Below are 26451 nucleotides of genomic sequence, written 5' to 3'. Positions count from 1 at the left end.
ATTTGCTTTGTCTGCATCAAATTGTCCACAGAGAAAAATTGTGCTGAACTTCTTACATTGAGTTAGGGGTAAGACGGGCAACTATGAATCCAATGGGTCTGTAATGGTGAAAATATTTTTGTTGCTGTAGGAAAAAAAGAAGCATTTCTTATAAGAATATCTTCGATTCCGATACTCACAGACATGTTAGCAATATTCCTTCGGCACAGTTTATTCTCGAATGATGAATGTGAAAAACGGTTCTACATGACTTCTGATCTAGGGCCTATATACGAGCATACGCCTTCTGCACAAATCTTGTATACTGCCATTTCCGAGGCACTTGAGACCAACGAGCGACTGTATCAATGCAGCTAATTTCGGGCATTTGTTGCGAGCTGTACTGGTCGGTGAAAGAAGCTGGCCGTCTTGCCCTACCCATGTGACCGTCTTACCCCATGGGGTGGGGTAAGACGGGTTTTTGCAAGGTTTTGCAAAAATAGCTGCAGTTTATTTGTTGAATCAGGTCTAAGTCTCATCTTCTGGCAAATGGAAGTAAAATGTCTAAAAGAGGTTTTCACTCAGTTTCCCGTTTCTATGATGTTTCTAACCGGCCGAAAAATGGCTCCAAAGTTAAGGTGTCCGTCTTACCCCACTTTCCCCTACCATGCATACAGTGTCAATCCGTACCGTAACCGATTGTGACCGATTGGGAGCGTCTCCCATCACAGGAGACTGCATTGAAGGCTAGAGCAGTATCTGGTGTTAGCGTCCCTGCCCAAATGCAGTCTCCGTACCTACAGGCTGCCGGCCTCGTCCGGTGACTGCATGTCTGCACAGGAAGATATCTTCTGGCGATTGTGTCGCTGCGCCAGCGCCACCTACGAAGGTGCCACTTGGAAACTAGGTGGCAGCACTATTAGCACTGAGCTCAGTGAGACCCGCGAAGAACCACGGATGACCCCCGGCCGCCATCTGGTGGTAGAATCACAAACATATACCTGTGCTCGACGCCCGCCAGATGGTTTCGGCGAGGGCTCGACCATCTCGTCGGGCCCCTGATCCGGGCTCGACGGTCACCTTCATGGGCGACGTGAATAGCTCCTCAGGAGCAGGCTCACGTGCGGTGGGGTGACCATTTGCAATGCTGGTTGGTCTGTTCTATCCACTGTGACGGTCTCAGCCCCGGCGGCGCACCAGGCTGGCCGGCCGTCCTGGCCAATGTCTAACCCTAACTCTTTATCATCCTTCGGGCTCTGAGAATGTCTCGTCAGACCGAACAGGGCCCTACCCCTACATATCAAACAATAATTGATTCACCCTCTCCACGCCCCAGGAGCAGTCCATCCCTATCCTTCGTTCACCCTATTCTGATACCGCAGTCATCCACATTTTCGGGATGACGGTCATTATAAATACCAATACAGTGGACGGAGGTTAGATCCTAGCTCCTTCGAATGGAACCGACTGGGCGCCTGGGTGGCCTATCCCACCAGTCACTCCCATTCCGCGGAATGTGCCCATCCCACGACCCTGAAATAGTCCTAACTCCCCATACACCGAAATAGTCTTGTCCAGCAGCAAGAATGAAATAAATGACTGCTAACAAGAACTTGATAATCGATTTTTATTCCAACTGAGGCCAATGTGATTATTACGAGCAGAGGAGCTGACAAACTGCTTCATTCATGTAAGCCGTTACGTTGTGTCAGCGTCTTGCCAATGGCACTGGGTGACCGGGTGACTGCCCAGCAGCAGTCAACCTGTGCCCTGCAAACCTTTCTGCGCTTATGCCCGAACGATAGTTGGTATAGTTTTGCTGCGGAACTTACGACGGGGCGGTTAATAGTCAGATATAGGTTTGAACAAAGTCATCATTGTAAACCTCTCTGCAATGACTGATCGGGTGCCTACGCCGTACCTACTAAAATTATGCATCTGTTTTGCTTGAAAAATATTTCAACTATATACTTATATAGTTCTTTTAATTTCGATTGCATCGGACATGTGTCATGGGTGTTTTTTTATTGTCATCATCGGGACATATGCCAGACAAGCACGCATTATCGAACACTTCAGGGCTGGATACGGGTCAGTCTCCGATAAACCAAGGCCGATAAACCGTGTCAAACTTATGAAACACCGACATCAATCGACCACGTGACAACTCTAGAGCCGTGCCTCCGGCGCTGCCGCCGGGGACCCGCTCCAGAGTTGCGCTAGAGCGCTTACCGAGCCCCGGGGCGGCGGGCAGCGCTTACCGAGCCTCGGGGCGGCGGGCAGCGCTTACCGAGCCCTGGGGCGCCGGCAGCGCTCCACGCCGATGTTTGTTGTGTCTCGGCAGCGACAGAACGGTCAGCGAGCCGTAATTACCGATCAGACAATGGCGGCCGGTGACCGGCGCTGCCGACGGGGACGGTCAGCGCTGCGCCGCGCCAGCACCACGAGCGAGGAGAGTGAGTGGCGACGGGGAGCTCAGCGGGCTGCGGGGGAGGGGAGGGGGAGAGGGAGGGAGAGGGAGGGTTTAGATGACAGATAGAGACGGATGAAGGCGATGCTGCTACCGCGGGGGCACCTTGGGGCTGCCAATGGTCCATCTGTTTCGTTTGCTATCAATACCAAGCGAATTCCCACTCGATATTAGACATAACGATGACGGGTTACTGGACTAATAGGGCTGATAATGTGCATTACCTATAAATATGTTTTTTCGGGTCCAGTCCTAACAGTAAATGATTGAGCTGATTATTATAGCTGTGCTCTTTGCATTAAACTTTAAATTGCGTAATACCTATAAGCAAAATATTCGCGTCAGAGATCACTTTAGGCAAGCATGCTGCCCGTCACCGGAGAAGTTAACACCCCAATTCAATACAGCCCCTCATTTTTTCTCGGTAATTGCCACTTCCCCTTTCCTTCACAACACAGCCCCATCGTAAATCACGTGCGGCGCCATTTTGTTCTGGAGGGGCGCTGAGCCTAGGGCCGGGTCAGTGGGGTCAGTCGCGCCACCCTCCACCCTCTTCCTGTTGTTAGGGTAAATGTCGCCCTAGGGGCCTGCCCCAGGCGCCCCGCCACGCCACTGCCCAGTGTGCGTGCTGAGACGGCCGGCAGGCAACAATTACCCTGCTGTAAAGGTTTTGCTGGGCTTTGATTACGGAAATCACCTGAAACATGAACTTTGTTAACCATATCCAAGACAGGTTGTTTGCTGACGTCGAATAAAAAGTGGCCTTGAACTTTGTGTAAGTTTTTTTTTTTTTTTGCTATTCAATGGGACAAGCTGATACACTAGCAGCTGTCCTAGGCACAAGTTATTATAATGAAATCACTTGCTTGCAGAATTACCTTTAAAGGTGCGTTCACGACTGCTATTTGACATTTGCTTTCTCATTCCTCATTTAGCTTAGTTTGATAGTTTTGACGTCTGAACTGATCAAGATTAGCTTTAAACATAAGTTAATACCTTTCCTGACAAATGTAATATAAAAAGTGGACAGAGACACTGTCCACAGGGACACTAAAAAGTGGACAAGGACAAGGACAAAAGAAGACAGTGGACATCCAAAAAGCGAAGCCTCAACTTCTCGGACCTAAACCTTCACATTTTAACCTGCACCAGCCTGCCACGCCGGTCCACCTCTGCACAGCCCCGCTGTGCCCTGTGCCCGACTTTGAGCAGCGTTCGGTGGCGATTTGTAGGCAGCAGCCTACCCCGGGCCGGTATGGCCGGGCAGCCAGGCGCCCATCAAACTCCGCCAAACGGCTCGATTGCGTGACTCCGCAGTCGGTATGCCTGCCGTCCAGCCGCCACTGCAGTAGCCCGGGGCATATCTGGCCGCCCCGCCCGGCCGGCCGGCTCCCTCGCACACCCGTCTCGGCCCGCGGCTCTGCAGGGTTTATGGAACGGTAATCAGTGTAAAATCGGCTGCCGCGGGCCGACGCTGACCGTCTGACGCCAACCCTCTCGGAGATATGCGAGATGCGGCAGAGTTCACTATCGCTGGCGCAGAGAGGTTTTGAGGAGGCTGGCAGAACTTTCAAATTCCAGGCCGCGCAAGCCGCGGCAAAGAGGAGACTGAATCCAATGGCAGCACCGATCTGTTGAATATAAAGCGACTGATATTAACCATATGCAGACAAATATGATCATACAGCTAGGCAGGTGATATTTATTCACTTTCGATGATAACACAAAAGCAAATATTCTAAATAGCCAGACGTTTCGGCCTCAGGGTGCCTTCGTCAGTGACAATACCGAGATACTAATACATTAATAAATTAATCAATATAATCTTTTACACTTTCAAAATACACATGACCTGGACATTTTTCAACCATTCTGATGTCCAGGTCATGTCATGTGTATTCTGATGTCCAGGTCATGTGTATTTTGAAAGTGTAAAAGATTATATTGATTAATTTATTAATGTATTAGTATCTCGGTATTGTCACTGACGAAGGCACCCTGAGGCCGAAACGTCTGGCTATTTAGAATATTTGCTTTTGTGTTATCATCGAAAGTGAATAAATATCACAATGTCTGACACGATAGCTAGGCAGGTGCTTATTTCGTTTATCTGTCCATGCTCAGCTGCTGACCGCTCATGATCCTGCAATTAGGGATCATTACAGGTCCCATGCCGGTGCCGCTCTGCCGAAAGTGCCGAGTTCCTCTGATCCGGTACCGGAGCCGGAGCCGCCGGCCGGAGCCGGAGGCTGCTCCGGTCGGCGATTAGCTAGGAATGTCGACGGCTCGACGCACCGCCATCACCGGCGAGTAATTGGTGCTCCCCGTGTCATTGTTCCGCATTTCGCCGGCGGCCGAACGCAGCCTCCCGACAGACAATGACCTTTTGTGGCAAGATGACGCGCCGGAGCTGCATTAGACGGAGAGCGGCCACCGTTCGGGAGCAGCGCCGCACATAATAACCATCGGAGCGGCCAATCAGGCCCGGCCGGCCACGAGATAATTACATCAGCAATCAGCTGCTGAAAAGACGCCAAACTGGTGTCCGATGACTCGAACACCGTTAGTTATAGGCGGATAAATGAGCTTAACGGGTGCGCAATAAATAACGGATATCTGACAGGCGATGATATCACTTTTTGTCTGTCGGTACGATGCCGGCATAGAAGTTCATTTGTCCTCGCTCAGGACAAAGAATGGTATCTTCTTCAGGGTAATTTACATAAAGTAAACAATTTGAGGGTTCATCTCCATAAAATATTCAAGTTTCAGCCTAATGAGTCTCAGGGTGTCATTGGTTATGAAAGATTGCCCTGGGACCGGCAATTTGGCAGCCTGAACCCTTGCGTAATCGTCGCACAGCCCCATGAAACGCTCTTACCGTCCGTCGAATGAGTCGGGTCCTTCACTGACTGAGTTTTTACGGACTGTGAAACCCGGGTACTTTTACTCTCAGACGGAGTTTTTGTCGGCGTCCCGAGTAGAGGTCTCTACCAACTCTGTTCTGCGGCAGTGGGAATGGCTCCAGCAGTTTGCATTATACTGGTCAGTTAGAGACAACAACTCAGCTCAGATTAAGCTCTTTGACCTGAGTTTTATAGCGTGGAAACATCCATGCTCTTCTCTAGAAAGCAAACAATTCCTCATTCAGAGTTGAGTCTCTATACGCATCTTCAAAACAATAAATGTGTTACGTTTGTCGTTTTCTTGGAGGAGTCGGATGTAAATAACAAACCTATAAATGCTGCCATTTGTTTGTTGAACATGCAATGAAAATTAAATTCACAGCGAAATTTCCAAGTCATGCTCCCAAATATTTGGCTGATTTGGTGAAATCCCATTCCATCACCGACGTAGACCATCGTTTATAAAATTACACCGGGCAAATCTTTTCCCATAATGCACCATCGCAGCGTCCATAGCTCACGGGGTGGCTAATGCCTGACTCGTGTCGGTGCAGCGGCCAGTGTGACAAACGCGGGGTCCACTCTCACGATAGTCACTATACCCAGCGCCCTGCGGCTTGTGCTGGGTAAGGTGTCACTTCAACCCCGTCCCGCAGCCAGGACCTGGAATTTTTTTTAACTTTGCCCCATTCCCGGAAACGGTGTGGGAAAAGGTAACAGTTACCCTGGTTCCGGTTTGGAGTAGTGGCACGCTCGCCGCCCAAGCGGGCCATTAGCTGACTTAGCCTAACCGTGTCGTAGTCTGCTGAAAGAGGGGATTTCGCCTCACGCGCAGTATGTAGGTCCTGCTCTATACTAAGAATTGAAGGCAGAAGAGGCAATAGATACTCGTCACTCTTCCCGCAATCCCTCCTAGGTCATTTGAGACCGTTCTCACAGAATCGTCCCGCGTGACCCAGTAGAAGCCACCTGCCGTGACCTGGTGTGACCTGGCGACGCACATCGTCGTACCTTCCCACGGCGGGAGCGGCGAGCCTATCGAGGATTAACTCGCCGACTTGGGGCGAGCGCCTCCGAAACGTGACTGGCCAAAGGCAATCAGAGGCCGCTGGTGACAATAGGTCCGAACAGAGCAGGCTAAAGACTGACTCGGGGAAAGTCACGACCGCTGAAAAGTTCGATCCGAGTCGCGTCCACTGTGTAATGGATATCGGACGCTGCGTCAGACGAGCCCATCGGATGTAATAGAAGAAAGTCCGGTCATCAGGTGACAGCGGAGTAATTAAAATGGGAGGGGAGGATGTTATGACACGCTTTCGAGTGCGGTGACACAGACCGCTATGTTCTGAAAGACAATTACCTGCATGCAAAAGTGATCGACCCGAGCTCAACGGGGTGATTTTGTATTACTTCCTCTCTTGTAGTTTAAAACGAAGGAAGCTTTATGTATGGTTCATCGAGTGGCAACGCACACGTATGTACCATTCAAAAGCTTGTCGTGCATAGTGAAGCTCATGATTTGATTCGAAGATTTCAGATATTCAGCTGAGTTATTTGAGTGATCCTCGAATTCTGCTTTCCGACAAGGCAATAACATGATAGATGAGATCTCACAATTAAACTTTTCTTCGATAGACTGTTGTTTCATTCTCGATGCCTCGCACGATTAATACTTGTCCATTATAAATATCCAGCCGACAGCCGCTCTAGCTTGCCCAACACTAAAACAGCCAAAGAAGCACCCAGTCAGTCTAATTCACACGAGACAGGTAAACCGCCGTTACACAGCACTCGTCGGTCGGCCGAAATTTATATGACCGAGCGGGAGTCAGTTTCCCAGGCGGCTTCTACCGCTCCAGTTCAGCCTGTACCTAACCACACTACCGTCCGCGCACCCTCGTATTTGGCACCGAACTGCGGTGTCAGCTCCGAATTTACCCACGCCATCAGGGCTCTGGCAGGCGGTCCGCCGTACCGTGGAGCGGCGAGGAAGCGCTCCTGTTCCGGCGACCGCCGTGGGATAGCGTGGAAGTGACGCCGCTTCGAGGGAATTTCGCCTGTCGTTAATTATAATATGGAGCGGGCTCTGGGACTGATGGAGCTGGTTGGCATGGTTTTATTCGCACATAAAATGTCTTGGCACAGAAGAAGTAACGGACTATATTTGATCTTATTCGTAGTAGCTGATAGTCTAGCCGTCTTAGGCATTAGATTTCAGTGCACAGTTTAGTTTCTCTTGAAAGTACGGACACACGGTGCGACGGTGCTATCAAGCCCGACCGAGGGAGGACTGACGAATTCGAGTCTCCAAATCACTTAACCTGAGTGATGGATGAGGATGGGTGTCGGGGAGGAAAGAGAGAGGAGGGTCGAACCGATTTTCGCCGTTGGTTCACTGGTATAATCCCTTGACCTTTTCATGTTTATCGGAACCTTTAAGAGAGGCTTAACAAGACGACACACTGCACGGTAGGCGATCGGGCCGGTCTGCCTCGCGAAACCTCAAAGACACTTTTCCGAAAATTGGAAAAGAACGCACATTAGTCGACAGTAAATTCGTTAAAGATTACGACATAGATAACAGTAGAATTACGATTAGTACATTTGCATGGCTCAGAAGATATTTTTCGTAGACAAAAGTATCGTTAAAGGCAGCGTTCCGTAATCCGTAGCACTTCATAAGGGGGATAATCACAACCGATTTTTACGGTCTTTGAAGATTTTGCGGAGGGATGAAATTGTTAGCTGTTTGACATCTATTTTGCATGGAAAGTGAAATGTACTGGTGAAGGTAGGTAAGTACCTACATTTCACTCTTCACAACGCGAAGTTTCCAAAAAGAACACCATGTCCCTATCCCATGCAAAGTTCAGATTTCATGGTGCAATATGTGTTCACAAGTGCATCATGTGATGTGCCTGTTATCCTGGAAGCATCGCAAACTGGAGTTGCAATATTGTAAAAAGCACTGATTTCTGTCAGAACTCAGACCAACATTACGGACACCGAAAACTTACGGAAAAAAATCACACGAGCCAATCATAAATCAAATCAAATCATACATACAAACAATTCAATATAAGGAATCGGCATCTAAAAAATGCATTCAAAATGTTTCCGTTAAAGGCGTTAGGGGCCTGGCAAAAATCCTGCGGTAAATAATAAACGAGCACGTAGAGGGCATATGCGAAGGTTAAAAAACACCACCGCAACTTTACGCGAAATGGTGGTTTCTAATTATAGAAATTATGATATGGCTGCACACCTATTTGTGATTCTTCTGCAGCGTATACTCGTATGTAAGTGTCAACAAATCATTAAACCATCGCCTATTTTTTTTACATTAGGATTATCAGAACAGTTGCGACAAAAATAAAAGAACAAAGACATCGGTACCTGACTTACCATCTTTGGGTAGTTTCCAAGGTTCAGCATTTCACCTTCAGCCGGCCAGGGGTGCAGCACTCCTGAACCTCTTCAACTGGTGCGATATATCCTCCTGGCTCTTCAAACCAATGTCCAAGTCCACTACACCGTCTTTCGTCACTAACCACTCCTGTTCAACCCTCACCCGTCCACCGCTACACCACAATCCTTCACGTCGCCCCCGACGCATCTAACGTCGCCGTCGTCACGTTAGCTCCGCCTACTGCCCACACCCGTCTCGGTCGACCACCAGTGAGCACTGACGGCGGCGGCGGAGGCGGCGGCGGCGGCGGCGGAGAGCGTGCCACTCTGCGCCGGGGGCGGGTCCCGAGGCCGTCGTCAGCCGCGACAGACGCCGCTCCTGGCACCGCACGGACGGTAGGCGGGGCGGAGAGGCGGGGCATGAGGGGGAGATGAGGCGGGGCATGAGGGGGACTGGGAGAAGAGGCGGGGCATAGGCGGGGTGAAGCGGGGCATGAGAGGGGTGAAAGGTAAAGGCGGGGCGTGAAGGGGGTGAGGCGGGGAATGAGAGGGAGTGAGGCGGGGCATGAGGGGGGGGGGGGGGGCTGGGGCGGGGCATGAAAGGGACTGAAGCATGAATTGGGGCATGAAGGTGGGGGCTAAAACAGATGGGGCATGAAGATGCAGTTTCCTGACTAAGTAGTTAAAGCGGGACTGAAGATTGAGACAAAATTGAGGTGAGACAGGAGATACCTACAATGGAAGCACAAGAGTGGTCATCGGAGGTGAGCGCATGCTGAGAGAGGGAAGGCAAAGAGACTCAAGGTAGAGAACTAGAATAGCTCTCACAAACCGCCGAAGGTTAATTCGCTGGACCGCCTAAGTTCAGAGGCCCGACGGTGGCATTTAGATTCTTTAGGCAGCGCCACTATTGTGACTGCACAGTTATCATAACAGTACCAGAGACATTGCAATGAACTATAAACATACCATATGCAGATCACACCTGTTCATTATATAGTTGACTTTAACTGCATGTGCACATGCATGAATCGCATCACCTCATTCCTTGCCCGTAAATACAGCCCATGCAAAGTCAAGCACATTTCAATATGCATTGCCAGACGTAAAACACGAAATCAGAGCACCTGAAATCTGCATCGAGCAGACAAGCGCCGCACCATTACCCAGCACAACAAAGCAAACCCGCCGACATGAAATCGGGCACAATACGTGGTACTTACGGGCAAACGTCGGGGGGTCATTGTCCGCTGTGTCTCCCCAATTACCGTGGTTCGGCCGGCGGTAATCACCGGCCGGTAACTGCCGGTGACCGCCGGTAACACGGCAGGGCGAGGACGCCGCTGGTGTTTGTGAAACAAACAACCAGCATCACCTCAGACGCGCCGGTCGGTTGGGAAAACCTCGAGCGCTACAGAGCTCTGATGACAGAGAGCTCTGATGACGGGGATGGCTGGTGGATGACGGTTTGTGTCTTGCGATGACGGGTTGCGTCCCAGATGAGGGTCTCCGAGACTGATGACGGATTGCTGGACCCAACGGGCTGTCGGGAGAGCAGTGATCTTGTTTGACAACTGATGACTGTCCTGACGACCGGTCAAATGACAAAAGTGTGCCTGGGAAATAAAAAAGTGCGTTCTTTTCATGTTGAAACATAAGCCTTGCAATGGCAACTTACTTGGAATTTTCCTTTCTTGTCCTTTTGTAGCTGTTGTACTTTATAGAAAACTGCTTTTTCATAATGAAGAAATTATGCACTATTTAGGTTTCCTTATGGTAACATAGCCAGTCTTAGGTGGCTCACACATGTTTTTTTTTTTCATCGGACATTTGATCAAGTAAACTGCTTTAGCTATTAGTGGACTGGCAGTTGGCACCCATCCCGTTAGCTGGACTCAGCGCAGCGGAATACAGCGGCAGTTCCAGAGGACGATCAGCCGGAATCCGGCAGTGCCGGCCCCACTCTGCGTTCCCACATGTCGCAGTGCACTACACCGCTGCCCGAGGACCTCATTTCACGCCTGTGGCTACACTCACTCCCGGCCGGCGCCCGGGGCGAGCGTGATTCACCCACCGGCGGGCAGCCCCGGTACCCTCAGGGCATTCTGGCAGGAGTCGCAGTGGGACTGCAGGAAGTAACAATTGTTAGTGATTCACGTCAGCACCGTCAGCGGATTCCGGAGAGCAGTGGGCAGTGGGAACGCGCCTAAAACGGAGAATTGTGTGATGTATGGAGGTGATACACGTCCAAAGAACGCGCTGGCGGAAAATGGCAACAGAATGTAGTTCTTGGCAGTGGTCTAAGCAAAGAAGAGTGCGTGATTGGGCACAGCCATTGCCTTGTGCCTTTATTTGTTGATTGCGTCTTTCCGCGGTCGAAATGCCATAAACGAAATTCACGATGACTTCAGAATGTTTCGTTTTAGTAATGTAATTTTGATCCTGTCTCCTTTAACCCGCGCCCCAGTGGCGGTCTCAGCCAACTTCGCCCTAGTGGGGGGGGGGGGGGCATATGTTACCACCCACCTCTAACTAAAAAAAAACTAAGAGGGCTAGAAAGACGCAGTAAAAAGCAGTCGTTAGCTCTCGATGCGTACGTTTGAAAGTATATCGGTCATTTTTAATCTTAGAGCAACATTGGGGTCACCAGAGGTCATCAAAGGTCAAAATTAGCGAATTGTCATTATATTTTTCAGAAAACATGCCATTATCTCAGGAACTATGATAACTAGAAAAACGCTGGGAAAAGCAATCGATAGCTTTTCAACTCTTCTTTTAATAAGGTTATCATCAAAAATGACCTCAGGTCAACGGTTTAGCCTCCAGAGGGCAAAAACTCCAAAAATAGCTGTTTTTTCGAAAGCGTTTTTCGATAATAACTTTTTACTAAAAAAGCTAGGACATTTCTATTGCCAGAATCGTGTTCCTCTCGCCGAGACGCGTCGAATGAACTATAATTTGACCTTGAAAGGTCAACTTCAAATTTGACCTCAGGTCAAGGTCATGACCTGACCGAAAAAGGTAATGTTGCATATCAATCGATGCGTCTCGGGAAGACAAACACAATGAGGCCAACCCCAGCGTTCTATCTCTTTCCAATCGAGAGTTATTGGCAAAAAGCTGTTTGTAGCCTCAAATGACCTCGGATGACCTTTCTAGAGGCTATCAGCAAAAAAAGAGACCTTAGTCGTCACGGGTGGTCCAAATCATTGCGATGCTGAAATATTTGGACTGTTCCTATGCGTACACACGGATCTAGAGGCATTTTCGTTTTTCTCCATTGACTTAAAATGGAAAGGTCATGCCACTGACCTGACCTTAGGTCACGCATATAAAAAATCCGAGACATTCAAATTGTAGGCACCCATAATATCATACAATCCACCTACTATGCGTTTCAGACCCTGTGGAACAGTCCTTTTCGGCTATTTCTCGTTATATATGCGTTTGATTTTAACCAAACTTTGGCATTGGTAGTTTGAGATCCCTACCTAATTTTTATCAATATGGTCTATTAACGAAAAATGAAAAATAAAGGCACTTGTCATTGACTGATAATGTTAAGGTCGTCAGAGCCCTGCTTAGAGGCTGACACAGGCTGGACGCTGTCTCCCCTCTGATTGGTCGAGACGCACTAGCACACTGCGGCTTGGCTCCGCCCACTTGCGGTCCAGCCTCGGGTCATGTCGGCGGCAGTCGCAGTCCGGCCGGCCGGCGTGCGGGCCGCGCACGCAGCGCAGCGGAGTGGAGCACTTGTTTGCATGTCATGAACTTTTAATAAGTTGTTCTACGACAAATAAGGACGGAGGAAGAAAGAGAAAGGAAAAGGAGACAAAGTGACAATGAGACGAACGGTAAACGTTGGCTAGTGGACAACAAACAATATGCATATAGCCGCTAGAGCAGAGACAGGAGACGAAGACGATAGACCAGAGACAAGTGACGGAGATAGAGATTAGGCTATAGACGAGAGACAATATACTATAAACGTATAGACGAGAGACTGACAAGGGGGAGTGAAGGACGGGAGATCATGAACTCTCGATATTGCATATCTACATTTTCAGATTGAGTCATCTTATATTTTCCCTGTTTTATTGTTTTTCGGGCCTAAGATCTATCAACAACATTCTGAAAGCATTGTGGAAATGTCATAGAAAGATTTACCTATTATTTTCACCCCCCCCCCAAAAAAAATTATTCTTTAAAAAAAAAAACGAAATACCTACAAGTATCTATGTGGATATCTTCAATTAAATAAGGCCGTTGAATGCAAAGACAGTCCGGTGAATTCTGTCCCGTTACTCCTTAAATGCACAATAGCCTGTAGGAAAACGGCTGCGGAGAGGCTCGCTAAAAATTATTGAAAATAAGATTATTTTAAGTCTGCATAGGGAATAACATTCTGTAGCTAGGAGTGCTTATTGTTTTATACATACACCGTCGCGGTCTGCATTGAATTCTTCATCCTTATTCTCTCCGCGCGAGATACGACATTTACAATATTCACGCAATGATGCCTGCGTTAGCGTGTGTCTCGTTCCAGTCCGTCAGAGCTCCGCACCGCTCTGACCCCGAGCGGCGAATGACCGGTCCCGGTGTCGCGGCACAGTGGGCGGAGCTTAGCTGCGGCGCAACAGCTGACGCTGCAACGCCATGCTAGCCTCTACCACGGTGCGGAGTTTTCCGATCAATTTTTACCATTACAAGTCAACGACAAGTGCCTTTCATTTTGACATTTTGTTAAAAGACCATATTAGTAAAAATTAGGTAGGCCCTTAAAACACATTGTGTCAAAGTTTGGTTGAAATCAAGCGTATAGGTAACGAGAAAGGGCCAAAAAGGACTGTTCCAGAGGGTCTGAAATGCGTAGTAGTTTAAAACCTCTCTGACAAACACTGCAGGCTTGACATGATTGCAAACTTTTTTAGGCTTGGTCAGTTAACTTGACCTGGTGACCTGACCTGACACGACCTGGGGTCAAAAATTTCACACATTGTCCAAAATTGATGTGCGAAAAACTACCCCAAGCGGTGAAAACTGTCGAACTTTTGAATATATATCACATAATTTGATGACATTACGACAAACACCTGCCCGTCCCAGTTTGGACCGTATGGTGGCAGTGCCTCGTGTGACAGCCCGGTACCAAAAGGAACCCTCGGGAACGTCTCGGCCACCGCCGCAGCCCGGAGGCACGGGCCGACCGCCGGCTTCCCAGTCGGTCCCTGTGATGGAATGTGGGCAATATTGGACAGCGGCGACTCGTGTGAACGGCATGAAACGACAGAGCCCCGGGCTGCCGCGCCGGCGCGGTGGACGGTACCATACCGGAGTGACAGTGCCGATAGCGGTGTAACGATGTCAGGCCGGAAAACTGGCTTGGCACGGCATCATGATTGTGTAATGAATTAACCCGCGCCCCGCTGGGCTATTCAGCCATACGCGCCCTGCTGGGGGGGGGGGCAGATTCTGCCCCCCCCCCCTGTCTAACTTCCGAACCGATGGTCGTAGAAAGACGGGAAAAACGGCAATCGAAAGCTCTCAACAAGGCAGATCTTAGGAGCCCAAATTTTTTTGCTTAAGTAGGTCAGAGGTCAGGTCAAGGTCAGGTCAAGGGTACAAAATGCAAGTTTCTACATATCGGCCTTGCACCGTAGTTGCCGAAGAATGGACTGAGACTGATTGCCCAAAACGTGTTCTTAGACTACCAAGACAATATTCGTTGCACACAATGTCATTCAAAGGTCAAAATCAAGGTCAGGTCAGGTCAGGTCAGGTCACCAAAAACAAAATATAGAAAAGGGCATGTGCGACACATGTTTTATGGGTCATTTTACTCATGGAATTTAATAGGCACACTCAATAAGTGATATGGACCACCTCTGGATGAATTTCAGGTCGAGGTCAGGTCAAGGTCAGGTCAAGTGAGGTCAAATTTTGAAGTTGATTGTTAAGGCCTAAAAAGGTGTCTATCCGATGCAGTTTTTCACGGCGAATCGAATGGTGCTATTTTTGTTTCCGTACGAGGTCTAGAACTTCCAAAAAAATCATTTTTCAAAAATTTTGTGTGTCGTGACGTCATAAAATTTTGAATAATTCCCACATTTTTGAATTGATTCTTCTAAAAATTGGTATGTAGGTGCACATAGACCAGTTCTTTGACATATATTCCGGTTTTTTCGATAAACCCAAAATTTTGGATTTTATAAATATTTTCCCAAAAAAGTCAGTTTTTTGGAAAATTTTTGGCCAAAATCCAAAATTTTCAAAAAACTGAGATAGCCATTTGATAGACAAAGTAGAATCACGTATAACCTTTTTTGTTACGTCTTGATTCCTTTAAAAATGAAGATGTTAGCGGCGTTTGAAATTTTGCCGTTTTTGAGGCGAAAATGGTGAACATGACGTCACTAAAACGTCAATTTCTCAAAAAATTTCCGACGGATTTCGCTCAAATTTTCAGGGAGCTTGTCAAATTGATGTATGATAAAGTACTGAAAGTTTGACGTCGCTGGCGTAACGCGTTTAGAAGTTATTGGCGAAAAACGGGAGGGGGGGGGGGGCAGATTCTGCCCCCCCCCAGCGGGGCGCGGGTTAATTGAGCAACGTTAGGCATATGGATGCCGCATGACAGGGATCATGTGCACATTATCATGCTACCGGTATAGTTAGGTATTATTCGTGATCTATAGACGCCTATGAATTTCATGACTTTTGTCGTAATGGTTTATGCTTAAATTCGCAAAAAAACTTTGTTAAAAAAAAACATTGAAATATGTCTCTACTCAAATATTTGTGATTTGTATGCATTTTGCCTTGCACGCGAACAGCAAAAGAAATGCTGATTTTTTTATTTCATTTTAGACTGAGTGAGTTAAAATTTCCAAATGTATGCCATAAACTGTCATAAAAGTGACCACACAGCTACATTTACCACAAAACCATAAACCATAAAACGTAGCGTAAAACTAAAAATCCTAAATTTACCCGACACACCGGGCTACATCAATTCCGGCTGCATCGCGCTCTCGCATCAGCACGGCCGGCGCCATATTCTTCGCCGGGCCGGAACATCGCATGGCTATGATTTGATGAAATTCATCTCCCTAGCTGCCATCTCCATCATTCGGTAATGTATAGCGACATCTTCCGTGGCCGGCAGGACCGTCATCTCCGAGAGCAGCAGGCGCTTCTCTGGGGCGCACAAATCAGCAGAAATTGCCCCCAGCAGGCTCTAATTAAAGAGGTGCATCAGACAGTAATGACGCGGACGGCCGATTTTCGGGCGCACGTTATGGCTGCCAGAGGACCAGATAAGAAGCCCGCTGCCGAGTCAGAGGCCTATCATTAAAATTTTGTGCTTGAATCGACGCTGAGAAGCTGTGCAGTGGCGTAAATATTTTAGGGGGACCACGAACACTGCACGGATAGATGTTGCTGAATGCTGCAACCATTGGAACGTAAATTTCCTATCAATGCTCATCGCTCAGCAATTCAGCATGTACGAGTATTATTGCCTTATCCCAAGCATTACCTATCGCAATATGCAACAATTGTTTTTTTTTAGTAACAGTTTTTAATCAGCTTTGTTGTAGGTAATTGTTTAACCTAATTATGACCATAGTTATTTTTATGCAGTTTTGTTCATTCATGTTTCATATTCACTCGTGTATATGCACGAGATCACATGTGTCTTGGTCACAAGTGATGCCCTGGCATCAATTGTGCAGCATATAACCCAACTGGAGACTAGATCAATTCACAAAGCCTACCTAATAAACAAAGATGAATTTTATCTGGCCGATTCAATATAGGTCGCTCAGTTACCACAAATCGAGAACGGGAGTGAGGACTGTGGCTTGGTTCAAGGTGAAGTGCATTGGGCTCCCAAATGGAATATTATCGCGCTAACTTCGAAGTTAACGTGGTCTCAGTCATTCTTGGCAGAGTTCCCACTCACCTGGTGCGTCTATGAATGGGACCACCTGGAATCTATGAATCGTTGTGCTTGAAAATAGGGCAATTGTTATAAGATACGTTTTATGAATTATTAAATGAAAATCGTCATTGTTGGCCAATTGTATGACCGACTAACCAACACTGCGCATTGAGCTCACATAAGCGTTTCTCACATCATTATCAAAGAATCAGCTCACATCATGTTGAAATATCTGCCGTAGCTTTGGCGTCGTACCTGGCTTCATGGCGAGGGCCCGCGGTGACCGACCGTGCCATGCGGCACAGCCTGCTCCCAGGGGCGCCCAACACGCCCGCTGGGCAGGTGGCCGACCCAGACTGGCCCCGGCTGCGCTGACGGCACTCGGCGAACGGAGGCTGGCGGGTGGTGCGGTCGCTCCCTGAGGCCAAGGCAGGCCAGCTCAAGGTAGTGCGTGTGTGAACGGAGCGAGTGAGCGAGCGAGTGAGGGAGTGAGTGAGTGAGGGGGCGCGTTTGCAAGTGAACAGCTAGAAGGACATTACAAAGTGAGCTAAGCCGATAGCTTTGATACGTATACCCATTCATTATGTCGCCTGGTCAGGGCTCAAATGATTTGATTTAAAACGACATAAATGGATATCATAAATCTGCAGACAGTCCTTTGCTCAAGATACCGCCTCCTTAAGTTTTTTTTTTTTTTTTTTGCTAATGAACATCCAATGTCCAGTGCCCATTGCAGTGGCGGGTCCAAGGGGGGGGGGGCAAAATGGGCATTTGCCCCTGGCCCAAACGGCATAATTTTAACATTACGGCTATGGACGAGGCATGGAAAGAATCGATAAATTGTTATGGTTTGCCCCCCCCCCCCCAAAAAAAAACTCTGAGCTGGATCCGCCACTGGTGTTCAACGTGCTGTCACGTGTTTTCACCCACTGTCCGCCGTTGGTTTTTGGCGCTTCGCTACAGATGTCACCTTTTTTACTATTGTCATTCGTCTCCTCACCAGATATGTCTGCTGAAGAGAGCTCCGCCGAGGGCCCGCCGCAGGACCAGGCGCACGTCGAGCAGGAGATCAGACAGCACGAGTCGCTCGAGGATGCTATTGAGCGCGCTGAGCCTGAGGTGGAGTCCGGCGCCAGCTCCCGGTCCGGTGGCAGCGCGCGTTCCGCACAGCTGCCCTCTCTGCAGGTCAGTTCAGCCGGGGTGTTATTTTTTTTTTCGAATGTTATTGCATGATTGAGGATGATATGAATTAATGCCTACTGCGGCTACTAGGCTACCACTTTGCACCCTATGTAAATCTGGATTTACATGTGTGACTGCGTCTAACCACATCAAGGTCGGTAAGGTTTAAAAATGAAAAATAAGTACCTACACGTTTGTGTGAAATTGTGTTCCAGATAGGGTAGACCGGGGCAAGTCGCCCCGCCGAGGTAAAACGCCTCACCGATGTTTCTCGGAACTGGCAGAGTTCTGGGGAAACATCCTCTCTTCTATAAAACGTGCACTATATGATCATTATATGAGCAGAGTGGAAAGAAATTGTGATGACTCTTTCGGGAGATATAGCCAAAAATGTGTTTTTTGAGTGATTTTTATGTTTTGTTAGATTATGCATCATGGCGTTCTTTTATGGTCCACATCAGGTTAACGACTTTTATGTATTTTGAACAACTATTGTCTAACGCTTATCATGCCGGGTTGGTTCGTGTTAAATTATGTCTTGCTGGAGTGCAAAGCGTTGTTCTCTGACCGAACTACGTGATGGGGTAAAACGCCCCAGTAGGTCGCGGGGCAAAAAGCCCCATGGGGCGTTTTACCTCATGTGTTGTTCGGGCTACCCACTTTCTAATGTTCGGTAGCTGGCGAACAGTAAGTTTCTATGCCTTTATGTGTATTTTTTTTTCAGCAACTGGATGGCAAAGGAAGTATTCTGTAAACATTTGCATTGCAATAATTTATTATTTGGTCTTATGAGGCAGGTGAAAAACCTGCTCATACAATAGTGTCATAGCTGAACACCTGACAGGATGGAATGTGCTAACTTCAGAGCCGTGCCTCCAGAGGTCTAACGGACCTCTCACATAAGATTAAGCCAACTACCATGTTAAATCTGTAATCTTAAGTATGGGGCTACTTGCCCCAGGCCGTGGGGCGTTTTGCCCTGGGGTTTGGGCAAAATGCCCCATTTGCAGTTGCTTCACAAATCATGCACTTCCTAGCTTAGAGTCCGATCATAAGTGAATGAATTTGAGGGGTGCAATTTAAAGTAAAATGTCCAAAGAACGCATTGAGCACAAATTTGGCCTTCCAGGTGATGTGGGACAAAATTTTATGTAGCAAAATAAATCTGGGGCGTCTTGCCCGAGGCAAGTTTTTTCAGATACTGTAGATATCTGAAAGGTAATATTTTCCCTATTTATCGCGGAGAGTGCTCTTAAAACTGGAGAAGTGGAGCTAGAATCACGCAGAAAAGTTTTCGACAGTGCTTTATCGACCAGGTTCATCCATCTATCGGCCAGGTTCATACACAGAACATGTGTCCTATGGCGCACACATTTGTGTTTTTTTCATTTTTGAATCGCCCGTAATTTTGTACCATTCAGCAGAATGTTTTTAGATAATACTGAAAAGAGCTGTTTTATTAATACTGATAAATACTGATCAATATTGATAAGGATTTTCGTTATCTCAGAGTAGCCGAAAACTGGATCGGTATCGCCAAGTCGCCACACTGATTTTCGCGACTGGGTGATGGGCACCCTGTTTCGAATATCTTGTTACGGATATTTTGTCGCCGGGCGACCCAGTGCAAATTCTCTGCTCGGTAGCACTGGCCGCCCCTGTGTGGGTTCTAGGCCAGCAGGGGCCCCAGTGCGGAAGTTTCCGGTTGCCGAGCGGCCTTCTCTGCGGAACTCTCCGCCGAAGAGCGCTCCGTTCAGTCGCTGGCGCCCCTGTGAGCATTGCCCCGAGCAGCGGACGCCCCAGTGCAAAACTCCCGGTCGCCGGGCCGGCGGCCGCCCCGTCCAGTCGCCGGGCGCATTGTGACAGCGGTCTCTGCGCTGCCCGCAGGAGAGTGCGCCCGGCGACTGGGAGAGGGCGTTCGCCGAGTCACCCAGCATGGACCGCTCTGAGGGGCGCGGCCCGACCGACCTGGAGCCCTTCGAGCCGCTGGACCTGGTCGGCTACTGCGGCGAGGAGGAATCAGAGCCCTGGCGGCGCCCCGAGGGCGACTATGAATCCTGGCGGCGTCCGGAGGACGAGGCAGAGTCCTGGCAGCGTCCACAGGTCGTGGTGGAGCGCCACGACCGGTCAGAAGCGGACTGCACGATGCCGGTGGCCGGTGCCTCTCCTGACCGCGTGTCGACCCGGCGCTATGCCATGGTGGATGAGGACGTTGATCTTATTGAGCGAGCACCCCAGTCGACGCCACGGACAACCTCAGACGCCAAGAGCCCCAGTAAGGGGCGCAAGCGGCCCTGGGAGGGCCGTGCCGCCGACATGCCCAGTGCCAAGTGTGTGGTGCGGCGGATAGGTGCCCTGATCCCTATCACCTCCCGAAGAGTGAGTTGTGCAGAGGCTGGGGTACATACTGGGGCTGGCTATAGTTTTGCTGTAGGTTAAACAGTACTTGAGATAAAAACTGACCTAATAGAATAGAACAAACAAAAAACAAGCAGAGGTCAAAGGTCAATGACCTTGACCTGACCTACAATTGACCTTGACACCCATCATAATGCATCGGACAAAGCACAAAAAGCCTGGAAATGAACTGGTAATGTGCGCTGACATAGGGCCGAATCGCAATTCCTGACAGACATGGTCCCGAAAAACAGGCCACAGGTTTAAGGTCGTCTTAGTCGAACATCAAATTATCGGGTTATTTGTACCTAAAGCTTGAGGGTTCTGAAAGTTTCATCGCGTTTGGCCGCTTTTTCGCGAAAAACATGGGCTTATTGGGCTCCCGCTTTGAGTGCGAGGTTTTAGCTATTATGTTTTAGACGAAACAATGTACAGTATCGTAGCAGGTTGTATCGATGCAGACTACAGATGCGTAGAGTAATAATGAAATGGTGAGACGCGACACAGCATACTTTCCCTTTTGGCTCAGAGCTGCATATCGGGACGTTTACATGCGCCCCTCTCTCGCCTTTTTCAGACGGAGACCAAGCTGCCGGTGGACCGTTTGGAGGCGGCTGCCCAGGCGCTGCGGCAGCTGCTGCACGCCTGGAAGCGGCTGCTGGGGCTGACCGCCTGCGCCAAGCTGCCCGACGTCGGGGACCGGCTGGGCGCCAAGCCATCCGTGCTGCGCCGCTTTTGTCCCGCCCTCTGGATGCTGGTGTTCCTGCTGATCGCGCTTGGAGGGATCGGCCTCCAATGGGCCCGCTGTCAGAGGTAAGGAAATCTGAACGGGCTGAGGGGATTTAAATTTATATTAACTCTATAGGGTCGTCGGCTGATGCGTAGCTTCTGGTGCTGCTCAATTTTGGACCCGAAATGCAAAGAAACAGAAAAACTGACAAACTAAAGGGTAATTTTTACAGTCAAAATTATCGAATTACACCACGGGCTTTGTTCATCGTTTAATTTTCACTAAGATACTCATCGTGACTCTCACATTCGCAGGACCTACCTGACCCGTCTCGGCCCGGACACGAAGCCCGACAACAACACCGTGGTGGAGTACGTGTGCCAGCACTCGTTCGTCTGGACGTACCTGCTGCCACGACTGATCTTCCTCATGGGCTACATCTCCGTGTTTGTGTCGTGGTTCTGTCTCAAACACCCCGACTTCATCACCGTGGTGGCGGAGGTAAGTAGTGAGAGATACACTCGGGTGACGCTAATTTAACGGTCTGCCCGTTTTGGAGAGTCGCTGGAAAGACTGAATTTTATAGTGTCGTGTCGGGAGACGTACTCCAGTAATGAATTTTATTTGCCCATGCGCGTGTATATTAATGTGATCGGGATGTCAATGTGATCGGGATGGAAGTGGTCTGCATTCTCGGGATGATCGGGATGATTCGGGGGTGAGCGATAACTGCAAGTATTTGGAAAATCACAAATGACTGCACTGAATATTTGACTTGAAGAAATATTACTAATCGCAATGTCTCCCTCTCCTTGTTCCAGGTGTACGACTGTGTGACCGAGCAGCACGAGTACCCGACCGTCTCTGAGCGGTTCATCAACTACTGCCGCGTCGACCGCCGCCTGCTCTCCATGCTGTTTGTCCTCGTCGCTCTGATGTCTGCCGTCGGCACCCTGGTAGGGGACGGCGTGATCGCCGGCACCGCCGCCGGCACGGCCGCCGCCTCTGCGCGAGACGCCAAACACGCCGGCGTCGTGCTGGTGGCCGACGTGTTTAACTTCGTCGTCAAACTGGTGCACGACAACGTCATGTTCTTCGTGCTGGCAGCGCACACGCTGTCGCTCAAGTATTTCGATCTGATCCTGCAGAAGACTCAGATTCATTTGGGGAATATCGCCGGTCAGGCGCACATCAGTTCGGACACGTACGTTCGGCCGCAGTACCAGCGCGGCCACCGGCTGATGGCGCAGGCTCAGGCTGCGGTCTCGGCCGTGCTCCTGATGGTGCTGCTGAGGGTGTGCCAGGCGCTGGTGCTGATCCTGGTGGACCAGACTCAGCTCGTGCCGCGCACGGAATCGCTGGGACTGCTGCCGCTCGTCATTGTCTACAGCATGATGGTGATCTACATGGTACACAGGGTAAGTTTGAGCGTGTCTGGTGGTAGCAACGGCTCGGTTATTTATTTCGGGGCTCATTTTTTAGATCATTTAGCCGCTCTACTGCGCTGGCAGGTACTTTTGGGCGATGGACTGGAAATCTTTCTTCGCAGCGATATGCTCGTCAATGCATGTGTGACATGGGATTTTTACGTCCCTACTGGGCAGTCACCGGTGACGCGCCCACCGTGCGCTCCTCCGTGCACCTACACGGCCCCGTGCTGCCACCTACACGCCTCCGTGCTGCCCTCTGCACCGCTGACACCCCACCCCTCCGCCAACAGAGCTCTCGTCTCACCAAGGACGGCAAGCTTCACCACGCCCGCCACGCCTCCACGGGACCCAACTTCGCCGAGGGAGGCGCCCAGGACGCAGACGACGACGGCGAGCCCCTGCAGCCGCGTGATGGCGCCGAACAGGACGCCGACAGACCGGAGAGGGCTCCGGAGCGGCCAGCGTCCCGCTCCCAGTGGACGCCACCCCTGGAGCCGTGTCCCGTCATCACAGGACGTCTGTTCGGACTGGACGCCGCGCCGTGGATGTATGCCGCTCTGACGCTGCTCGTGATCTGCTACTGCGCTGGATATTTCGCCGTGGAGCGGTACTGGCCGTTTTTCTAGTCCGTCAAAGATCGACGATGACGTTGTTTCGGTGACGTTAATTTATTGGCGTTGTTGATGTTTGGAGCCTTTTTCTACCCGGGTCTTCTCATGATTCAGAATGTGCCATGCTTCCGCATTTTTGACATTTTCCATGTTTATTTTGGATGTGCCTTATTAGGCCGTGGTGTAAATAAATAACTGCAATTTCAACTTTGTTTTTGCTCGATCGTAATGTATCTGGAGGTCGGTTACCTGCACAATTGAACTCCACCTCATATATTTTGCCTTGCGATCTTCCCTCGCCCTTTTATTGAAACCGTGGCTTATCGTCGTTGGAGCAAACATGATCAACTATTCCAAACAAGACTGGTAATACGCTCCAATCTAGCGTGTTGCCCGTCCCCGCCCGCTTCGTTAAGTATACGGTCAATTGGGTGTATATGCGTGCTCAATTTCGTGTTGAGCGTTGCGGGCAAGGGGGGACGATCGTGCCAGCCTAGGGTCAGATTGTTTGCCGCCGTCTGAGGGGGGGGGGGATTACAGGTGAAGGGAGGGGCAGTCGCCCGCCGCCGGGGGAGGGGTCGTTGGGTGGGCGCCCGCCACCAGCTGTGTAGTTTGGCACCCCTCCATCACACGTGCGAGCGTTGGACGGACGGTAGTGTCGGCTGATGGCTAGTGGAAGGCGGTGTTAGGATGGTCGCGCTCTGACTTCACGGAGACCGGAGCTCCAAAGGTTAGTGCCAGGAGGCGGGGCTTATCGGTCGGCAGTGTGTTATCAGGAGTTGGACGATAGAGCTGCGTGGTCGGGGAACTGACCTTGTCGGATAGCGTGGTGAGCCTGACGCTAAACGGTGGCGTGGCGACGGAGGCTGCCTGATGCGAATTTCGACGGAAGTGGTTTACTACTTCTCTGCGGGTACGCGTTTTTAACAAAATGCGGACATATGATGCAGTTGTATTTTGCGGTGCAAAAATAGAACGAGCGATTATGGACATCCTCAACACTCCGGGAATCCTCCGGGACCGGAAAATAGGATATAATTTTGACGAAGACACAGTCAATGATATACCTACAATATCTCACCAAATTGTATTTAGCGAATCTTTCAAGCATGTAACACTAGACAGATGTCCAATAAAACATGTGCCGCTAACAGAAGTCATCAGAGACAATAAGGACGTTTAATTCCCCGGTTCGCCCTCCTCCCTCAGCCATCTGCCAGGGATGTGATCGGACCATCTCTGAAAGCCACCATGATCCAGCGTCAGGGGATGATATCGGTGATATGAGCCGCGACCGAGGGATGCGGCGATAGCCACTGAGGATAGCGATGGTCAGGCGCTGCTCCCTCACTCTCTCCCTGGCCGCGCTCCTGCTCCAGCTCCTCATCATGGCACTCTTCCTGGCACTGCGGAATAGTCAGCGGAGAGACTACGGGCAGGTGAGCTAGACTGAGCAAACATGTTATAAACCTTGATAACTTCGTCAAGTCTAGCTTGGGAAAATTCAAGCGCTTTTCTTCGTCAACATGAGAGCATAAAAATTAAAATGAGTCAACCTTTGGAATGTATTTATCGATTATTTGACACACTTTTGACATGTTTTTCTGTTCCCGGTAGTTCTACAACGTTGATGCCGGAGAAATATTGTGCATACGGAGGCCCGAACTAGACGTTTCTGAGAACAATCCGTCCAGGCCACTGGTGTTGGCACCTTGCGAGAAGTATGGCCACAACCTGGACAACACACAGGTAAGGGCAGCATGTCACGGCCGCAACATGTCAGCCCCAGGTTGTTTAAGGTCTGCTCACGGTCACATCAACTCCGCGTTCGATGTCTCTCGGAAGACGAAGATTCTACGTCGTCCAGCCAATCACGTTCCATAACCGCAGCTTGAGCGGGATTGGCCGGACAAAGTAGAATCTTCGTCGTCCGAGAGACATCGAACGCGGAGAAGTGACCACTCTTCAAATATTCATATCCACCCTAGCTACCTCGACTGAACTAGAACGACCAACATTCAAAAGGAATTGACCATACGAGCTCTTCATTAAAGGTAAATTGAAGCCGACATTGCATATTGATCAATACATAAATCACTTCAGCAGCATCGTTACCGATTTTTGCGAAACTATCTTCAACGCATTTGGCATCCAGCTCCCTTGACTTTGTTTCTTGGCAGAGGTTCCGTATGGACTTTGAGGGTCATTTATTCAGCCCTGTGCCGAGCAGTGAAGAATCTCAGCGGGAGTTTTGTGTGGGCTCCGATCTTCGACTGGGCGGCTGCAAAGACGAACGCGAGGAGTGGGTGTTCACACAGGTAGGTCTAATAATTATCGTCACACCATCTGTCTAACTATCATCGTACCTGTTAACGAGCTCTTCGTGTATTATTTTGGTGTAAATCGAAATTCATAAAGTGTTTAATGAAGCTCTGCTATTTACTCGCAAAAGAAAAAGGTTGATGTACACCGATTAACTATGCATTTTGTGCATTGGAGAATGTTCATTCATAACTTTATTCACATTAGCTGTTTTCACGACGGCCATCTGGTACACATTTGATGCACATTTGGTGCAGATTAGGTGCAGATTTGGTCAAATTAGGTTCACTGTGTCTCTTAGTAGCTATCAGCTAGAGGGCTGCACTAATTGCTTATATCCCTGCTTTGTCATATTCTCAAAGAGTATCATCGATTAAAACACTGAAATAAATTCATAAAATAAAGATATTTGCTGTAAAAGAGATTAGGTGCAGATTTGGTCAAATTAGGTTCACTCGCCGAATAGCCTGTCGTGAAAACGGCTAATATCTTCTTGTATATGTTCCTACATTCCAGGGCTCTGGACTGGTACACGTGGAATCCGCCCAGTGTCTGACGCGGGAGCCTGGGTCGCGACTGAGTCTTCGGAGTTGCGACAACCGGCCGGAACAGTACTGGTGGTATCAGCTGGAGGGACACGCCCCTCCTGTGTGACCCCGGCGAGTACTAAGTAGAGGGACACGACCCGCTTGAGTGACCCCAGAGAGATGTGTGGCCGGTTGGGTGGCAATGTGATGGAAGACAGACTATTTGTGACGAAAAGCCGGGCCAGTGCAGCTTGTGCTGAAGCGCCGTTGTGATATTCTCTGCAGTCCGCAGGCATCTGGGAAGTGCAAATGACTTGAAAAATATTAACGTTACGGGCACTGTCTGATTTGCTCTCATATTTATCGCTACCCGGGTTATACACATTTTATTTTATTGTTAGGTTGCAAGGGAAACGAAAACCATTCGTTGGCTTTACTCGTACATGACACAGTTTGGTAAAAACACGCACGTATGCCATAGGAGAGGTTAAGGACTCCCTTAATTAAAACGTCTAAACATCAGAATCATTTTTTTTTTGGGACAAAC

General features: G+C 49.3%; 3 protein-coding genes across 6 annotated transcripts in view; 2 read left to right on the top strand and 1 right to left on the bottom strand.

Annotated features, from left to right (window-relative positions):
- The window catches only part of LOC122374389 (transcription factor AP-2-alpha-like), a 37097-nt gene extending 28055 nt beyond the window's left edge, over positions 1–9042 (bottom strand). Inside the window, exon 1 of the mRNA XM_043353111.1 lies at positions 8761–9042. Coding sequence (XP_043209046.1) covers positions 8761–8790 — 30 coding nt within the window. The 5' untranslated portion in view covers positions 8791–9042. The remainder of the gene's footprint in view (positions 1–8760) is intronic.
- A 7658-nt stretch (positions 9043–16700) lies between these two features.
- On the top strand, positions 16701–23262 carry LOC122374383. 4 transcript variants are annotated; one of them, XM_043353090.1, is made up of 7 exons: positions 17021–17149; positions 17709–17890; positions 19775–20266; positions 20862–21097; positions 21329–21515; positions 21836–22432; positions 22735–23262. In XM_043353090.1, the coding sequence occupies exons 2-7, from the start codon at positions 17711–17713 to the stop codon at positions 23068–23070; spliced, it is 2028 nt and encodes a 675-aa protein (XP_043209025.1). In that variant the 5' UTR covers positions 17021–17149; positions 17709–17710; the 3' UTR covers positions 23071–23262. The 4 variants fall into 4 exon arrangements, with proteins under 4 accessions (XP_043209028.1, XP_043209025.1, XP_043209026.1 ...); XM_043353091.1 differs by having other exon boundaries at positions 17064–17247; XM_043353093.1 differs by lacking the exon at positions 19775–20266 and having other exon boundaries at positions 16701–17149.
- A 439-nt stretch (positions 23263–23701) lies between these two features.
- LOC122374382 lies at positions 23702–26429 on the top strand. The gene is made up of 5 exons (XM_043353089.1): positions 23702–23785; positions 24265–24494; positions 24673–24804; positions 25236–25373; positions 25894–26429. Exons 2-5 carry the CDS (start codon positions 24384–24386, stop codon positions 26029–26031), a joined length of 519 nt encoding a protein of 172 aa, XP_043209024.1. The 5' UTR covers positions 23702–23785; positions 24265–24383; the 3' UTR covers positions 26032–26429.
- The last annotated feature ends 22 nt before the right edge of the window (positions 26430–26451 follow it).

Source organism: Amphibalanus amphitrite, unplaced genomic scaffold, assembly GCF_019059575.1.
Source record: "Amphibalanus amphitrite isolate SeventyFive unplaced genomic scaffold, NRLGWU_Aamphi_draft 001651F_arrow, whole genome shotgun sequence".
NCBI classification, from domain to species: domain Eukaryota; kingdom Metazoa; phylum Arthropoda; class Thecostraca; order Balanomorpha; family Balanidae; genus Amphibalanus; species Amphibalanus amphitrite.
The sequence above is the reverse complement of the archived record's forward strand: the minus strand, read 5'-3'. Positions and strand labels throughout refer to the sequence as shown.